This window comes from Thamnophis sirtalis, unplaced genomic scaffold, assembly GCF_051295495.1.
Source record: "Thamnophis sirtalis isolate CommonGarterSnake01/CBP01778 unplaced genomic scaffold, rThaSir2_p1.2 scaffold_14, whole genome shotgun sequence".
Lineage (NCBI taxonomy): Eukaryota > Metazoa > Chordata > Lepidosauria > Squamata > Natricidae > Thamnophis > Thamnophis sirtalis.
In genome coordinates this window covers 5,335,372-5,351,161 of record NW_028261394.1, presented here as the reverse complement: position 1 = coordinate 5,351,161, position 15,790 = coordinate 5,335,372, and the positions used below count along the sequence as shown (strand labels likewise).

At 42.7% G+C, this 15,790-nt stretch overlaps 1 protein-coding gene across 6 annotated transcripts in view; it reads right to left on the bottom strand.

The window, feature by feature from the left end:
* Positions 1-15,790, bottom strand: part of USP22 (ubiquitin specific peptidase 22) — a 55,064-nt gene that overhangs the window by 4,592 nt on the left and 34,682 nt on the right. For 3 of the 6 annotated variants that reach the window (XM_087729185.1, XM_087729184.1, XM_087729190.1), the window contains 8 exons: positions 14,530-14,699; positions 11,562-11,709; positions 6,994-7,099; positions 6,158-6,316; positions 3,039-3,165; positions 1,481-1,572; positions 1,156-1,275; positions 258-320 (listed from right to left, as the gene is read on the bottom strand). In XM_087729185.1, coding sequence (XP_087585311.1) covers positions 258-320; positions 1,156-1,275; positions 1,481-1,572; positions 3,039-3,165; positions 6,158-6,316; positions 6,994-7,099; positions 11,562-11,709; positions 14,530-14,699 — 985 coding nt within the window. The remainder of the gene's footprint in view (positions 1-257; positions 321-1,155; positions 1,276-1,480; positions 1,573-3,038; positions 3,166-6,157; positions 6,317-6,993; positions 7,100-11,561; positions 11,710-14,529; positions 14,700-15,790) is intronic. The other 3 variants (XM_087729187.1, XM_087729186.1, XM_087729189.1) reach the window with 2 other exon arrangements.

The following is a 15,790-nucleotide window of genomic DNA, read 5'->3' as shown; positions in this document are numbered from 1 at the left end:
TAAAATTTGTGGAGTAGTAAATCTTTAAGAGTAGATAGAAGGAAGGCTGAGGGGACAGGGGAGAGGATGGAAAAGCCAACTGTTTGAAGAAACAGCATTTTGTTCCTGGACAATTTTTTCCCCCCCAGAACTAGTTTAGAATACAAAGTGCTCCAAAAAAAAAAACCACAATCCAAGCTACTGAAAATAGGCAGCTTTTTATACTGTTTTAAGGGACGTATCTGAGACCAAGAAGCACAGAAGACAAAGCCACCTACTTATTATCACTGTTTAGACTATCTGCTGGTTGCTGGTACTGCCCATTCATTCTGCTCTCTTTACTACAATAAAAACAAACAAACAAACAAAAACACCATGTTCAGTGTCATTTTAAAAAGACAGCGGGTTATCAAGTTGCCCTTTAGTTAACAGACATTTAAAATTTGAAGAGATTTCCTTATTTTCTCGACATTTCCTGAAGAGGAGAAACAAGTGTTTAAGTAAAGAGACAACACTGACATAACTTACCCCTGGCATGAAGAAAACCAGCAAAATACCAAAGCAGGAGATTTAAATTACTAGTTTAAGCATTTTAAGGCTATTGACAGGGTGAGTTCCAAATGCTTTATATGCAGTGATACTTGGTACCTTTCTAAAAGAACTCTTTCTCCAAAGTGGAGAAAGATAAATTTAATGGATCCCTAAATGTATCTTCAAAGGTCCTCTACCCCCCACACCCCACCCCACTGCCATTTTTTTCCAACTTGGACACTTTCTTGAAATATCAATTTCAAATCTCAGCACTTCCTGGGACAAAGGTCATGCTGGCGGAAGAATTCTGGAGAACTTTTGACTGACTGTTTAAAGGGGGAGGGTGGAATCCTGCCTTTATTATCATAGCCAAATGTTTTTAAATGTGAGCATGCATATTTTATACTTGTATCAGCGATAGGTCAGGCAATAAACTTGCCATTTTTGGCATAACAATCAAACCAAAGGAAATTGATTAGTTAAATGAAAAGCAAGTATACATATAAACCAATTAAAGGAACTATAATAGCAATAGCGCTTAGACTTATATACCACTTCACAGTGCTTTACAGCGCTCTCTAAGCAGTTTAGAGCCAGCCTAATGCCTCCCCTCCCCCCAACAACCTGGCTCCTCATTTTACCGACCTCAGAAGGATGGAAGGCTGAGTCCACCTTGAGCCAATCGGGATCGAACTGCTGGCAGTGAGCAGTGAATTAGCCTGCAATACTGCACTCTCACCACTGCGCCACCACGGCTCTATGCACCTTAGAGGGAGGAAGGTGGAATCACTCTCTTTTCACTAGATACTCCTGCTTAATTTCAATTGTGAAATCCATGCCAGTGGAATCACTGAAAATAAATCTAATTGTAGCCCCCACCTACAAGATGACCTAGACAATTTCTCTGCTCCTTCAATACTGCCTGAGACATGGGCCGGTTTTCTCGCCAGGAGAGATTTCCAGTGCATACCTAGAGGCCATGAAAGGCGTCATGTCCAGCTCTAGTGGAAAGGAGACATACGTAGTGATCTTCCGTCTCAGTTTGGCTGAGTGTTCAAACCGCTACATGGGGAGGAAAAAATGGATAGAAGATCAGATTTTTTGCTTCCTTAATGTAACAGCACCTCATCAGTTAGCTTGGGTATAGAAAAACAACTACGGATAGTCCTTGAGGTACAACCATAATTGAGCCCAAACTGCTCAATTCCTAAAGTGAGACAGTTGTTAAGCCAACCATGCCCCATTTTATGACCTCTCTTGCCACAGTTGTTAAGTGAATCGCTGCAGTGGTTAAGTTAGTAACACAGTCGTTAAGTGAATCTGGCTTCCCCCATTGACATTGCTTGTTAGGAGGTTGAAATAAATGATTGTGTGACCCTGGGACACTGCAACCATCATAAATATGAGTCAAGTTTCCAAACTGACCAAATTTTGGAGATGTCGCAACGGCTGTAAGTGTCAAAAATGATCCTAAGCCACTTTTTTCAGTGCTATTGTAACTTTGAATGGTCACTAAATGAATGGTCGTAAGTCAAGGACTACCTGTATATGAATACAACAGTGTGTCGGAAGTGAGTGTCTTTTATACAATTGGTATGGTTGCTTACTGTTTCTTTTTTTTTAGAACAAAAGAGAGATCAGAATGTACCAGAAAGGGAGGGAAAGAATGTTTTCAAAGCAGTTCTTTATAATTCTTGGGATATTCTAGGATTTTTAGGCGTAGATTCAGCCTGGAACCTTCTTTGCACAAAGCTAGCACTGAGGTATGCTGTGATTTAAAAAGCAAGACAAATAACATTCTAGGTATCTCACGCTGCCAAGACACAAGTGGTTGGAAAAGATTAATTTCAGAGACAATGGGAAATGTGATAAGCTCCGTACTTTCATCATCATCCGAATAAATGCTATAAGCGGATGTGAACAGGGGGCAGAAAGATTAATGAATTCTTCCGAAAGGCAGCCTTCCTCCAAATTTCTAAAAAAAAACCTCCTGTCCTATTTACCTTTGTAGGTAATTGTACTCCAATTTCAGAAGCAGAACAATTCCCTAGCAACAGACTAGGCTATTTTCCGAGCACGAGAAAAGAAATTACACAGACGAGATAGCCTTTCACATTTTCTTTTTTGTTTGCCATATTACATTATTAACATTGTCAGAAGACACAGCTCTTCATCATGACTCTGATAACAGTTCGGCTATAAATAACCTACATCCCCCTATCCATTACTTCAGCTGCCGGAATTTAGCAATATTAGTTCGCTGGCATTTGAACGCTGTTTTGAGGTATTAAATATTAAAATCTTAATTCTGAACAGGCAGGAGGACAGGGTGATTCATGGCAAGAGATCACCCTTTGACATTCAATACAAAATGCTGCCTTGTTTCCAAAATATCCTTCTCTGTGTTCACATTTATGAAATCTAGACATTTGGATATACTAGATATGACATGGCCACAAAATTGAAAGAAAATCAACCAATTCTATGAAGGAAGTTCTGCTTTTAGGAATCATCATTTAGCAACTCACTTTGAGATGAAAACAAGCCACAATGGGTAGTTTCTTCATAGTGAGCTGTTTGGTAGATTCTTGGTAGCTGTGGCAACCACTACATTTGATTTTGGCACTGCTTCCTAGATGCTCTGGCCTTGTAAACCTGGGGAAAAAATAAGTTTAAAACAGAATGGATAACCAGCACAAGTAACCATTTCACTTTAAATTTCTATTTAGTATCTTTTACGTACAATCTTCTACAAGTATTACATTTAAAAAACTAGCTTCATCAAGAGGTTTTTATTCATTTCAAATCCTTTGCTATTATGTTTCTTGATTTTTTTTAAAAAAACACATAAAAATAAAACATAAATTATACGTAACTTATACAAACTGGTGTTAAAATGTTCCTTAAGACATTTCCCACAATGTTTGTTTATGTTCTTAAAGCCAAGCTTAGCTGAAAAATATGACAATAAAAATAAATTTGGCTCAGTGGCCAATCTATCACAAAATGGCTAATAGGAAGAGATCACCACAGAAGGGGGTGGGGTAGAGGGTGGGAGAGATTTCAAGCTTTGATTAGGTGAATAGGCCAGTGTTTTGCATGAGCTTAAACACACAGAGTTGAGGCATTTGTGAGGACAGATTAAAAGTTTTTTTTTCCACATAGCCAAAATACAACATACCTTCCCAAATCTGGAAATTATCTTGGGCAGTGGTTTTCAACCTGTGGGTCGGGACCCCTTTGGGGGTCGAATGACCCTTTCACAGGGGTCGCCTAAGCCCATTGGAAAACACATATTTTCGATGGTCTTAGGAACCGAGACACCAATTTTATGGTTGGGGGTCACCACAACATGAGAAACTGTATTAAAGGGTCACGACATTGGGAAGGTTGAGAACCACTGATCTTGGGTGAAATCTAAATGCAGGTTTTTATAATTGCCATCCTTACCTTCCAGGCTCAAAGAGATCAACTGGTTAAAAAAAGGAATATGCAAACCTTGGAATTGTTGAGGCATTGCTTGGATCGCTTATTGAAACGGTAAATCTGAATTCTGAACTGAGGCAGTACATAAGACCAACACTGAACCTTCTTCCATACAAATTGGTGTCCTCCGTCCATCAAGAAGATCGTTTGGTAACAGGCCTTCTACATACAACGCATTCTTCGCATGGAACAGCCATGCCAAAACTAGCCATTTGAGAGACACAGACTACACAGAACTAATCCTCAAGTCTCTACACAAAGGGTACACAACTTCTAAACGAATTATATCTTTTAGCAACTGCGGCTGCTGACTGTAGTGGTTACAGCTAAAGACAGCTAGAATCCAGAAGCCTCAAGGATTTCATATTTGCAGCATTTCTCTTCCAATCTTGCCTAAAGCTACAACAGTTCCAGATTAGCCATTATCTACTTCTGACATGAAAGAAACAGCCTCCTAAAATCTCTGGAGAGCCAAAACTAACTTGGAATGTGAGATTAACGTCTTCTGAAATTTCCTGCTTGATGAATGAAGCAGAATTACTTAGAAAGCAAGATGATGTATTATTGGCTTTGGTGTTAAGGTAACAAATAAACCCTACATAGTATGAAGCAATAAGACAAAAGCATAGCTCTATTGGCATTGTTACTGTACAGTAGTACTTCCACGTTAAAGGAAAAGGTTTAAAGGCGAACTCCAGAATTTGTTTAGGGTGGCCACCAAAATATGTACCAGTTGACAGTTATGGGATTAGATGGAAGTTTGATCCAGTAAGGCTGTTCCTATGACCTTAATTACTATAATAGTGATAGCCGAATGGATCTGGTTAGCATTGTTCTGAAGGTGCTTGCCAGATTCCAAGAAAATGGAAGCATCTTAGGGGGAGGAACCAATCTACCGTCCTAAACAATTTAGTTCTCAATGTCCTAATTACAGTGCGATGATTCAGTGAACGAAGAAAGATATCCCCATGAGTATCTTCATTTAACTAACCCCAAAGCAGGTAAACAGGTGGCAAACAATGAAACAGTGAACAGGTAAACAGTTAAAAGCTGTGGAAATATTTTCAATATTCAACCGAGACCGTGGATAATTGCAGATGAAACCATCTCCCATTCTTGCAAGGAAATTGAGTGTAAATTCATTGAGGCCCCTCTATCTCGACTGTCCTGTTATCCATTTGGAGTCAAGAAAGTCTGTATGGTCTTCTTTGAATGGATTTCTGTATTCTGTTGTGCAAATTCTCCAGCAAATATTTTCTTTCCAATCTTCCAGGAGGAGAGGTGGTTGTGTGATAATTCTATAACCTTTCAGATATTTTTTGTGAAGTGATAGTTGCATCAGGTGGGACGGAAAAACAATCTGCTTACTGTGTTTTCAAAGAAGGCTGAAACCTGCTGGAGATTGCTCGTCTGTCGATCTTTCTTGAATTCAGCACTAAGATGCATTCCACATTGTATTTTAGCAGAACAATCTGTTAAAAGACTAGTAGAATTTCCAAATTCTGGGTCCAAAAACTGGTGAAGCAATGGAGGTTTCCTGCTTTTGGCTGGCTGCTTCACTTGGCAATTCCTCTGTTATGTTGGCTTTCTCTTCCTTACCTCTATGAGACTCCACTTCCGTTCACTGAGCGAGGGAGGGATAGGTAAGAGGCAGACTATCCAGAATTAAGGAAAACAAGGATTGCGAACCTGCACCTAAGTCTCTACAGAGATGCCGCACATGTAGGCCATAGTTCAACGACGTTTTATTTAAAACGCCCGTTAAGATGAGAGATCAAAGGTGTTTTTGTTTATCCTGAGCTCACCTCGCTTTGCAACATATGAAGTAATACCGTCTACCATCTAATGTAATTAAGGATACACCCTGCTGAGAATTTATCATGGGGAAAAGCTAAACTGAGGGGGTTGTTTGTCTTGATTACCTACCAGCTTCTATCAACTTTATGCTACATGCTTAATTTTTGTCCTGACCTCTTTTCCTACAAGGGAATTGAGTTGCTTGCACGATGATTCAGCAGAAATAATTGCAGACGCGGTGGTGGGGGTTTGGTTTTTTTTTGTGTGTGTGCTCCTGGGCCATCTGCCTGCCAATTGCTCATCTGCAGACAGGAGGAGGGAAGGTGAGATTGCTCCTTTCTAATGCCAGTCTGCCAGTCTGTACCTTCGCAAGCAGTCTGTGAGGGTGGTGGTTCCTGACACGTGGCTCTCTCCGTTCACCACGCTGCCATCGCTGCCTGGGCTCAGAGGCCAAAATGGGGTGGAGGAACCGGGCAAGTCCAGACTGATGTCCCAGAAGGGGTCTATCGTTGTGGACACACCGCTAGGAGGAGGGGAAAAAAAAAAAGAGTTCAGCCACAGGATCGTGAAAAAGCAATAGTTTGGACAGAAGTGATTGTGGAGCCCTTGATACTCTCTTAAGCTTAGTGTTTCCTTGCAGATGATTCATTACCCTACTAGGTACCCAGTTTCCCTAAAATAAGACCTTCCGGGATAATAAGCCCTCTCCGAGAACATTTAACCGCATGAACAACCAAGTCCCCACCATTTCCTGGGCGTTAGGGTTCTCCCTGAAGTTTCCTGCCTGGGCTCGCTATATATATATCTATATATCTATATATCTATATATCTATATATCTATATATCTATATATCTCTATCTCTATCTATCTATATCTATATCTATATCTATCTATATCTATATCTATCTATATCTCTATATCTATATCTATCTATCTATCTATCTATCTATCTATCTATCTATCTATCTATATCTATATCTATATCTATATCTATATCTATCTATCTATCTATCTATCTATCTATCTATCTATCTATCATCTATGTATCTATGTATCTATGTATCTATCTATCTATCTATCTATCTATCTATCTATCTATCTATCTATCTATCTATATATATATATCTATCTATATATATCTATATATATCAGGAAGATTTCGCCTTTGCATTCCCAAGGGGCTTGCTCATCATACTCACTGGCAGACCTGACAAGTGACATCAGACTGTAGTCCACCTGTGAAGATTTGGTCTATGATACAGTTACAGTGGTTGGGATTGCTGGCTTTCTTCCCATTATCGTCACCTGAAGAAAAGGAAAGAAGCAGACTTTGTTTTCAAGCCTTCTGAATAAGTCACCTGCAGCCGTGCAGAGAACCACGCTCTAAATTTACTAAACATACAGGAAATCCTTGATTTACGTTTATCATTCATTCAAAGTTACAACAGCAATAGCCCTTAGACTGATATACCGCTTTACAGCCCTCTCTAAGCGGTTTACAGAGTCAGCATCTTGCTCCCTTCTCTTAACAAATCCATAATCCCTTGCGGGGTGGAACCTGAGCAACTGAAGGGAGCTAGCAGAGTGTTTTAATGGCCGGATGCCCTTCCTGTTGCCAATGCGGAATTTTGTTCAGCAGATAAATTCTCAATGTGTCAAGAGAGAGAAATATCTGCCTCTACCTAGGATTGAATTCACAGCCTCCAGATTGTGAGGCGAGACCTCCAGGCCACTGCACCACTCCTTGCCCCCAACAATCTGGGTCCTCAATGATATTGAAAAAAGGGACTATCACTGTTTCTGAACAACCACTGCTCACAATATCAAAATTTGGACATTTGGCAAGTGACATGTATTCATAACAATTGCAGGATCCTGGGGTCATCTGTTTAGCTTTTGTGACCCTCTGACAAGCGAAGACAATGGGGAAGTCAGAGTCACTTAACATCTGTGCTACTAACTTAACAACTGTAGTGTTTCACTTAAAACCATGGCAAGAAAGGTCATAAAACTGGTTAAGAGCCACGGTGGCGCAGTAGTTAGTGTGCAGTGCTACAGGCTACTTCTGCTGATCACCGACTGTCAGCAGTTTGGCAGATCGAATCTCACCAGGCTCCAGGTTGACTCAGCCTTCTTCCATCCTTCCGAGGTGGGTAAAATGAGGACCCAGATTGTTGGGGGCAAGAGGCTGACTCTGTAAACCACTTAGAGAGAGCTGTCATGCCCTGTGAAGCAGTATTTAAGTCTAAGTGCGAAGTATGGCTCATTTAACGACTGCCTTGCTTAGCAATGGAAATTCTGGTCCCCGGTGAGGTCATAAGTCGAGGACTGCCTGTAGACCTAAGACTTATTTTTTGTGGCATAGCTACAAAAAAAAACAATGTTCCAAGAGTAAGGAAGTTCATCAGGAATGACAGCTATGAAAAACGCTGCTTCTATTTTATTGCTTCGAGTTGTGCTCGGCTGACCGAACCAAGAAAGTAGAGAACTTGGTCCAAAATTAGGTATGAGAAACTTTGTGTCATAGGAATCGTAATATATTATTATTAAGTGGAAAATTGGCTGGTTTTGCTCTGCCCCAAGGACACCTTCCAGAGGAGGTAGCCTTGCTATGACAGTTAAGCGGCAATGATGATTTAACTGCACTTCGAAGGGTTGAGTAATATGTGTTAAGTCTTGCCAAGTAAAAATGATTCTTGCTGTTAAGAAAATTGCACATGTCATTATTCACACTATCTAGCAAAACCACTGCCAGTCAAGTAAGGTAGAAAAGGCAGCATTCGCAAATGCTGACCATTTCATAATTTTGACACACAACGTAACTATTCCAATGTGACTGAAAAGATTGACTAAATTTATATACATTTTTAAAAAATGTTTATTCTATACTTCATGGGAATATACTTAACCGTGGCTAGGAGAACACTCGGCCACCAACAAATCCCAGGGAGATGAATGGAAGTAACCTAAAATCTTGCCAATGTCAACATGGCATGAGTCTGATTTAGTGTTTTGAGATTAAATACGCCAGCACCTTATTTAGAGCAACTGTCTTAACAATTGGGATTTAAACTTCCTTGCCAAGTAAAAAATACATTATTAAATCACCACTGGGGGGGGGGGGTGTCTTTCCTGTTTCTTTTATGAAGTCATGAAAAGTCATTTTTGGAGAAAGATACATAAGAGAAAGGAAAAGAAAGAATCTTTTTTTTTTAAAGACAAAGCTTTAACCCTTGCCTGTAAAAGACATTTCTTCCTTTTATTTTTGTTACCTGCTCACAGAAACTATCAAAAGGGCTTCTTCGCATTTTCACTGGGCTGCAGGTAACCTCCCTGCTGGATTGTCTTAATAGACCATCATTTGCACCCACAGGAGAGTAAAGGCTGCTCCCTCTTTAATTACCCAAGTCAATTAGGCTCAATGAGGAGATTGGGGGGGGGGTGTCTCTAAAGACTGTTCTGAAAACTTGTTCACAGCAACCCAGGGAGGTATGACAAACTCACGGGGCTCCCCGTGACATCTGGCAAAATGAAATTACCACCTCCTTGCACCTGTCAATATGTAACGCAGCAGCAACAGCAAAAAAAAAAGCATAATTGGGCTGAAAAGGAATTTCCAGGGATTGAGCAGTGGCTTCTGGGAGGGGATAATGGTCGTCCAAAGGAGTTTATGCCACGGTAAACCTCTTCACATTTAGGACCATTCGAAGAGGTTTACTTGGGAGTTACAGGTCGAAACACGATTGCGTTGCTAAGCAAGGCAGTTGTTCAGTGCGTTTTGCCCCACATTACAAACTTTTTAACAACACAGTTGTTGAGTGAACCTGGCTTCCCCATTGACTTTGCTTGTCAAAAGGTGGCAAAAGGGGGTCACGTGACCCCGGGACATTGCAACCGTCATAAATGTGAGTCAGGCTGGATTTTGATCACGTGATCATGGGGGTGCTGCAATAGTCACAAGTGTCAGGCTTGGAAGCCATCTTTTATAGCGGGCCTCAAGCCTGCCGTATATTCTACTGTGGGAAACTGGGAGGGAGCCTGGAAGCTTTTAGATTCGGGTTTTCCCAGATGTGCCAACGTGGCTCTTCTGATAAATTGGAACTTTGAGGAATCCCTAGCCTTGGATTCTTTATTTTATTGAGGATGCTATTTGGAACCCTGGCAAGAAATGTGAAAAATAGTCGTGCGTCACTTTTCTCAGTGATGTGATAACCCTGAACGGTCATTAAATGAACTGTTGTAAGACGAGGACAATCTGTATTTAGACTGACTCCTCCTTTTTCAGGATTAAACCTACAGAATCTAGTGCAACTCAAAATCCGAGGATTTTTTTTTTTCAGCTGCAACTGCAGATAGTAAGAAAGCCATGATGAAAATGAGTAAGAAGAGAGACGGTTGGCTCTGGCCAATTTAAGAGAGAGCAAAGCAGAAACCTCCTTCTGATATCCTACAGCAGTGATGGGCAACCTTTTTGGCGTGGTGTGTCAAAAATCGGCAAAAAATCGAGCATAACTCGCATTGTGTGTCACTTCGACAAAAACATAATTTTGCGCAATTTATAGTTTAAACTACAAAAATGTATAATTGCAATATATAATTGTATTTAATAAACCAAAAACAAATTATTTAACATACCTGCTTAGTAACTTCTTTGTTCATCAGTCGATTTCGTATGTTGCCCTTGATATTATTGAACTTGTTTGGGGTGCCGTGAACCAGGGCTGTGGAGTCGGCTGCTTCCAGCTCCACGTCCTCAACAACATGCCGCTCCAGCCCGCCCCTACTATGAATATTCCTAGTGACGCGAGGGCGAAGAATATGAATATTCATAGCGGGGGGGGCCGGAGCGGCATGTTGATGAGGACATGGAGCTGGAAGCAGCAGACTCCACAGCCCTGCCGTGAACTGAGATAAGTGAGGGGGAGGGCGAATTCTTTAACTAACTCCGCTGTTCCCTGCTGTGGTGCGGTCGTAACCGACAGTCCCAGGAGTAGACTCTCTGTGCCGGCCTGACTGGAGAGAGGCGCGCACTGTTCCCGCGCTCCTCTCCTGCGGGTCCTCCCTCGCCGCGCTGATGACGTGTGTGCGCACAGCACGCACGCCTTACCAGCAGCCCCTGCGCTCAGAAAGGAGCGGCGGCGATACAGTAAGTGAGTGTGGGCGGGGGAGATCACACGTCCCGCCCCTCCCCCCCGTTCCTCCAGCACAGATTCTTTCATCCTCGGCGGCCGTGCAGGAGCCGAGGATGAATCGCATGAAATCCTGTGCGTGTCACCCCAAATGGCTACGCGTGTCAGCACTGACACGCGTGTCATAGGTTCGCCATCACTGTCCTACAGCTAAGTACAGATAGTCCTCGACTTATAACGGTTTGCTTGGGGACCATTCGGAGTCACCAATTTCACACTTACGACCATTGCAGCATCCGCATGGTCATGTGATTTACCTTCGGATGACTCGCATTTATGACTCGCATGATCCCGTTGATATGATTCCGCCCCCTTTTGCGACCTTCTGACGAGCAAAGTCAACGGGGAAGCCGGATTCGATTAACAACGGTGTCACTATTTTAACAACGGCAAGGATTCACTTCCCAACTGTGGCAAGGAAAGCCATAAAGTGGGGACGTAAAACTCACTTAACAAACGCCTCCCTTGGCGACGTAAATTTTGGGCTCGGCTGTGGCCGTTAAGCGGAGGGACGCCTGCAAAGGCTGAACCTGCAGGGACGCACTGGGGGAGCATTCACAAGATCGGACCAGCCTCACCTTTGCAGTGTCGATGTAGCACATCCAAGGCAGCAATGAGGAACTCGTGGGCATCCTGCTGCTCGTACCCTGCTAAATGCCGTGCGTGTGTCCATACCAGGTGCAATAACCTATATGGAATGTGAGGAGATCGGTGCCCAGAGTAGAACTGCGCCAGGGATGGAGGGGGGGGGGGGAGTCAGAGGGGAGGACAGGAAACAAAACAAAAGGTTCAGAATTTTTTCCCCCCTTTCTCCAAAACAGCAAATACATAAGAACTCTTCGTAGAATGATTAAAATTATTCCCTAAATAACTCAACTAACTTAAATATCATATACCTTCCTCACAACAACAACCCTGTGAGGTGGGTTGGACTGAGAGTGAAGCGTTGGGTCGAAGCTACCCAGCTGGCTTTCATGCCTAGGGTGAGACTAGAACTCAACAGTCACCTGGTGATTGGCCCAACATCACCCAGACGGCGTTCAAATCTAGAGCGGGACTAGAATTCACAATCTCCTGGTTTCTAGCTTGGTGTCTTAACCACAAGATCAAACTGGTATGTATATTATTAGAAATCGAATCCAAACTATTTATATGCGTATCAGACCCAATATGTTATCCAAAATTTAGGGTAAGGGAGCATCTTTACAGATTTTTACACACATCGTATTATACACTTGGGAGGAAAACATTTTTCCTTGTTCTGCTAGAGTTTTGTTGGCTTGAAACCACACTGCAGCAACGCAACAATACACAAATGCCTTTTATATTCCAAAGGATCGATAAACAATCCTAGGATGCCAACGGGAATGGCACAGCGGCCAGAGCCTGAGCATTACCAAAATCTGCTGATACAACAGTTGTGATGCTATAATTCAGAGAACTGCAGCAATAAAACGTCTCCCTCCTTACAATTAGTTCTGGAATTATCCAATTACTTTACCCAGTGCTACTTTCCATAATTACTTCATTTGGGCCTCCTGATATGTATTCCTCAGTGTTTCATTAAGAGGAAAAGAAGAAGAAGAAGAAGAAAAAACCCCAAAGGAACTTTCCCAAACTACCTCTTATGTTGAACAGGAGGCTTTTTAACCAACAGACCTGCAGGGACAGAGTGTTAAGTCAGGCTGTCTGTGCAGCTCTAGCACCTTAGCATCTCAACTAACCCACAGTTTCGAAGGCCTTTAGAACAGGTCTGTATGTGATGTTGGTCTAGGAAATGCTTTGAATCGAGTTTAGAAGAGATGCTTCAGAAGACGCGGCAGCACAAAGGCGCGCACACATTCTACGAAGACCTAAACTCCCTGGGGAAGGTGCTGAGGGTGAAGAAGCGCAAACAAGAGATAAGGGGCTCAGTTACAAGGACAATGGAGGCAACATCCTAAGACCCCCTTTGGGGAAGGATTGTCATGGAGAAAACCTATCTATGTGGTTGCTAAGAGTTAACACTGACCTGTGTGTTCTGACCCAGCCTCGTCTGACTCTGCTGCTAGCTCTGCTGGCAGCCGACGGGCCACAACACTTGTTATAATCCAGGGATTATGAACCTTTTGGACCTCAGGGACCACTAAATTCATAATTTTAACTCCAGCGGACCACCAATTTGATCTGCCTAATGACCGGCTGGATAGGCGTGGCTAGGTGGTCATGTGACTGGGTGGTCATAGCCAACTCGATGTCATTCATGACGAGGGGTGCCTCACCGGCCTCTTCTTGCCACTCCCCTCCCAGGGACTCCTTGCCTGCCCTCCCGGGCTCCTTAGGGCCCCAACAAGAAACAATTGCTGGAGCTAAGCAGCCACCAGGAGAAAAAGTTGGCAAAACAGGTCAATTCAAATTGGATCTGACCAAGGAGGAGGCTCAGCAGAAGCACCTCACTGAGGACTACGAGCATGGGCTTTCCAAGCAGAGGGAAGATCTGTGGGAGTGCAAGGCCAGGGACCAGCGCCTGGAGGGTGGGCTGAGATGGTCAGCCAGTTCCAGGCCGTGATGCAGTCCCACTGGAATGAGGCCCTCTTTACCACCAGCGGTGCTTCCCTCCAGCCTTCGCCCAAAGCCCCCCACCAGGAGGCTGAAGCAGACGCCCCCCGTTAGAATTTCTGCCCTCCTCTGACCCGCACAAAAAGACCCCAAAGGGGGAGACTCTGCAGCGCCACAAGCAGTCATTGCATGTATCCGGCCCAGGAGGCATAGTTTGAGGACCCCTGATCTAGTGCAATATAAAAAAATGCAAATATGCTTTCTGAGGACCACCAAAATTTTCTTGCGGACCATCAGTGGTCCATGGACCACCTGTTGGCGACCGTTGTTATAATCAATCAGAATCAGCTGACCAGACTGAAAATATGTTTTTAAACCAACCTACCAACCCAAAGTTAGATCCATGATTACTTTAAACCAATAAGAGCAAATTATGGGCGATTGTTCTATTGTCAACGCCTGTGGAAAATGGGAGAGTATGAAAGAGGAAATGAAGGAAGCCTAAAATATTGAGTAGAGCAATCTCTCTGGTTGCCTCTTACCGTGGCACAACAAAACCGTGCTCGACTAAAGCGCGCCCGATTAAACCGCGTCGCTGATGTCATCAACAGGGCGACAACAGCCAGCGCGGAGAAAGAAGGGCGCTTTAAATAGCGCTTTGAAAGCAAGCCGATTCAACTTAAGGTAAGGGTTAGGTTTAGGGTTAGGTTTAGGGTTAGCTTTAGGGTTAGCTTTAGGGTTAGGTTAAGGGTTAGGGTTAGGGTTAGGTTAAGGGTTAGGTTTAGGGTTAGGTTTAGGGGGGTTAGGTTTAGGTTTAGGAGTTAATTTTAGGTTTAGCGTTTACAGCGTGCTTCTGTCTCCGCGCTGTTGTCGCCCTGTGATGACGTCAGCTACGCGGTTTCGTCAAGCGCGCTTTAGTCGAACGCGGTTTTGTGGTGGAACCGCCTCTTACACACCACAAAGATGAAAGTGTGACAATCTCAACAAGGGCACAAAGGGACAACTTACCTCCTGAAAAAGTGTAGACATTTCACAGACCAGACACGAGCTGGGGCTTTGCATTTCACATTTGTGTCTGTCGGAGAGGAAGAAATCTCGCAGCAGTGGAGTGTGAGTAAGTGCTTGGACAATACAGTTCATAAAACATGTGTTCCCAAGATTAATTAGCCCCCGTAGACCTATATAAAAACAGAAACAAAAAGAGGATAAGTGAACTAGTGGCTCAGTTTAATAGAACTCAGCTCAGCTCAAACTTTCAATCACTACAAAATGAATTTCTGATCGTCATTATTATTTCTTTTGTGTTTTGTTCATCTCCTTCCATTTTAGCTTTCAAATGTTGTAATAACCCCTTGCCTTGAATACATCTTGCAACGTGATTAGGTGTGATCCCCCTCCCGCCCCAAAAATGCGGACATCTCATGTGCTACCAGATTTTACTTTCCCAACTGAGCAAAGCACTTAGGGCTCACCGTAGCATATTTAAAACTAGAGCTTCTTAAACCTTTGTCACTATGAGATACTGAGGTCTTCTAAAAATGCTGAGTCCTTTAAAAATGCTGCAGAAAGCTACGTTTCGCAGTCCATATTTGCATGCTAGAGTTAAGATCAAAGCATGGTCTCTAGCTACTGTTCAACCACAATTCCCATCACAATAACCACATCTTGGTAAGAAACTATAGCACTTATAAGCCATCACTTGGATTTTAGGTTTTTTCTTCTCCCCTGTTAAGTAATACAGAAAAGAATGAAAACCGCAGAACATCAACAAAACTGCGAAGAGCTTTCAGCGTATTCATTTTCATAAATATTTTCACCCAAGATCTCTACCAACAGCACCAATGCTGGTAAGGGTTTCTGGGACTTGGAACCCCACATATCTAGAAAGCATCAAGGTTCATGAAGGGCGGTTTTAAAGCACTGACTGGAGGAAGAAAATATAAATTCACATGTTTGTTCTGGGAATGAAAGCAATGAATGAAAGCAAAGAGACTTCAACTTAAATCAGGAAGGGTAATAAAATATTTGGACTTTATTTACAGCTGAAATTCTCTCCTTAAACAGGAAACACTGTTTAGGGTATCAGGGTATTAGTGGACGCAGATGACCAGCCTGAAGATTGGCAAATTCTTACCTCTCCAAAGCAATGCAACTAAAATTCTGAGATGGCTGGTAATATTAAATGGCCTTGTACATGCAGAAATATTTCTGAACAGCCTTTCATCTTCCTTTCCTAAGCAGGTATGTTTCTGTTGCTAGGATACTGCAG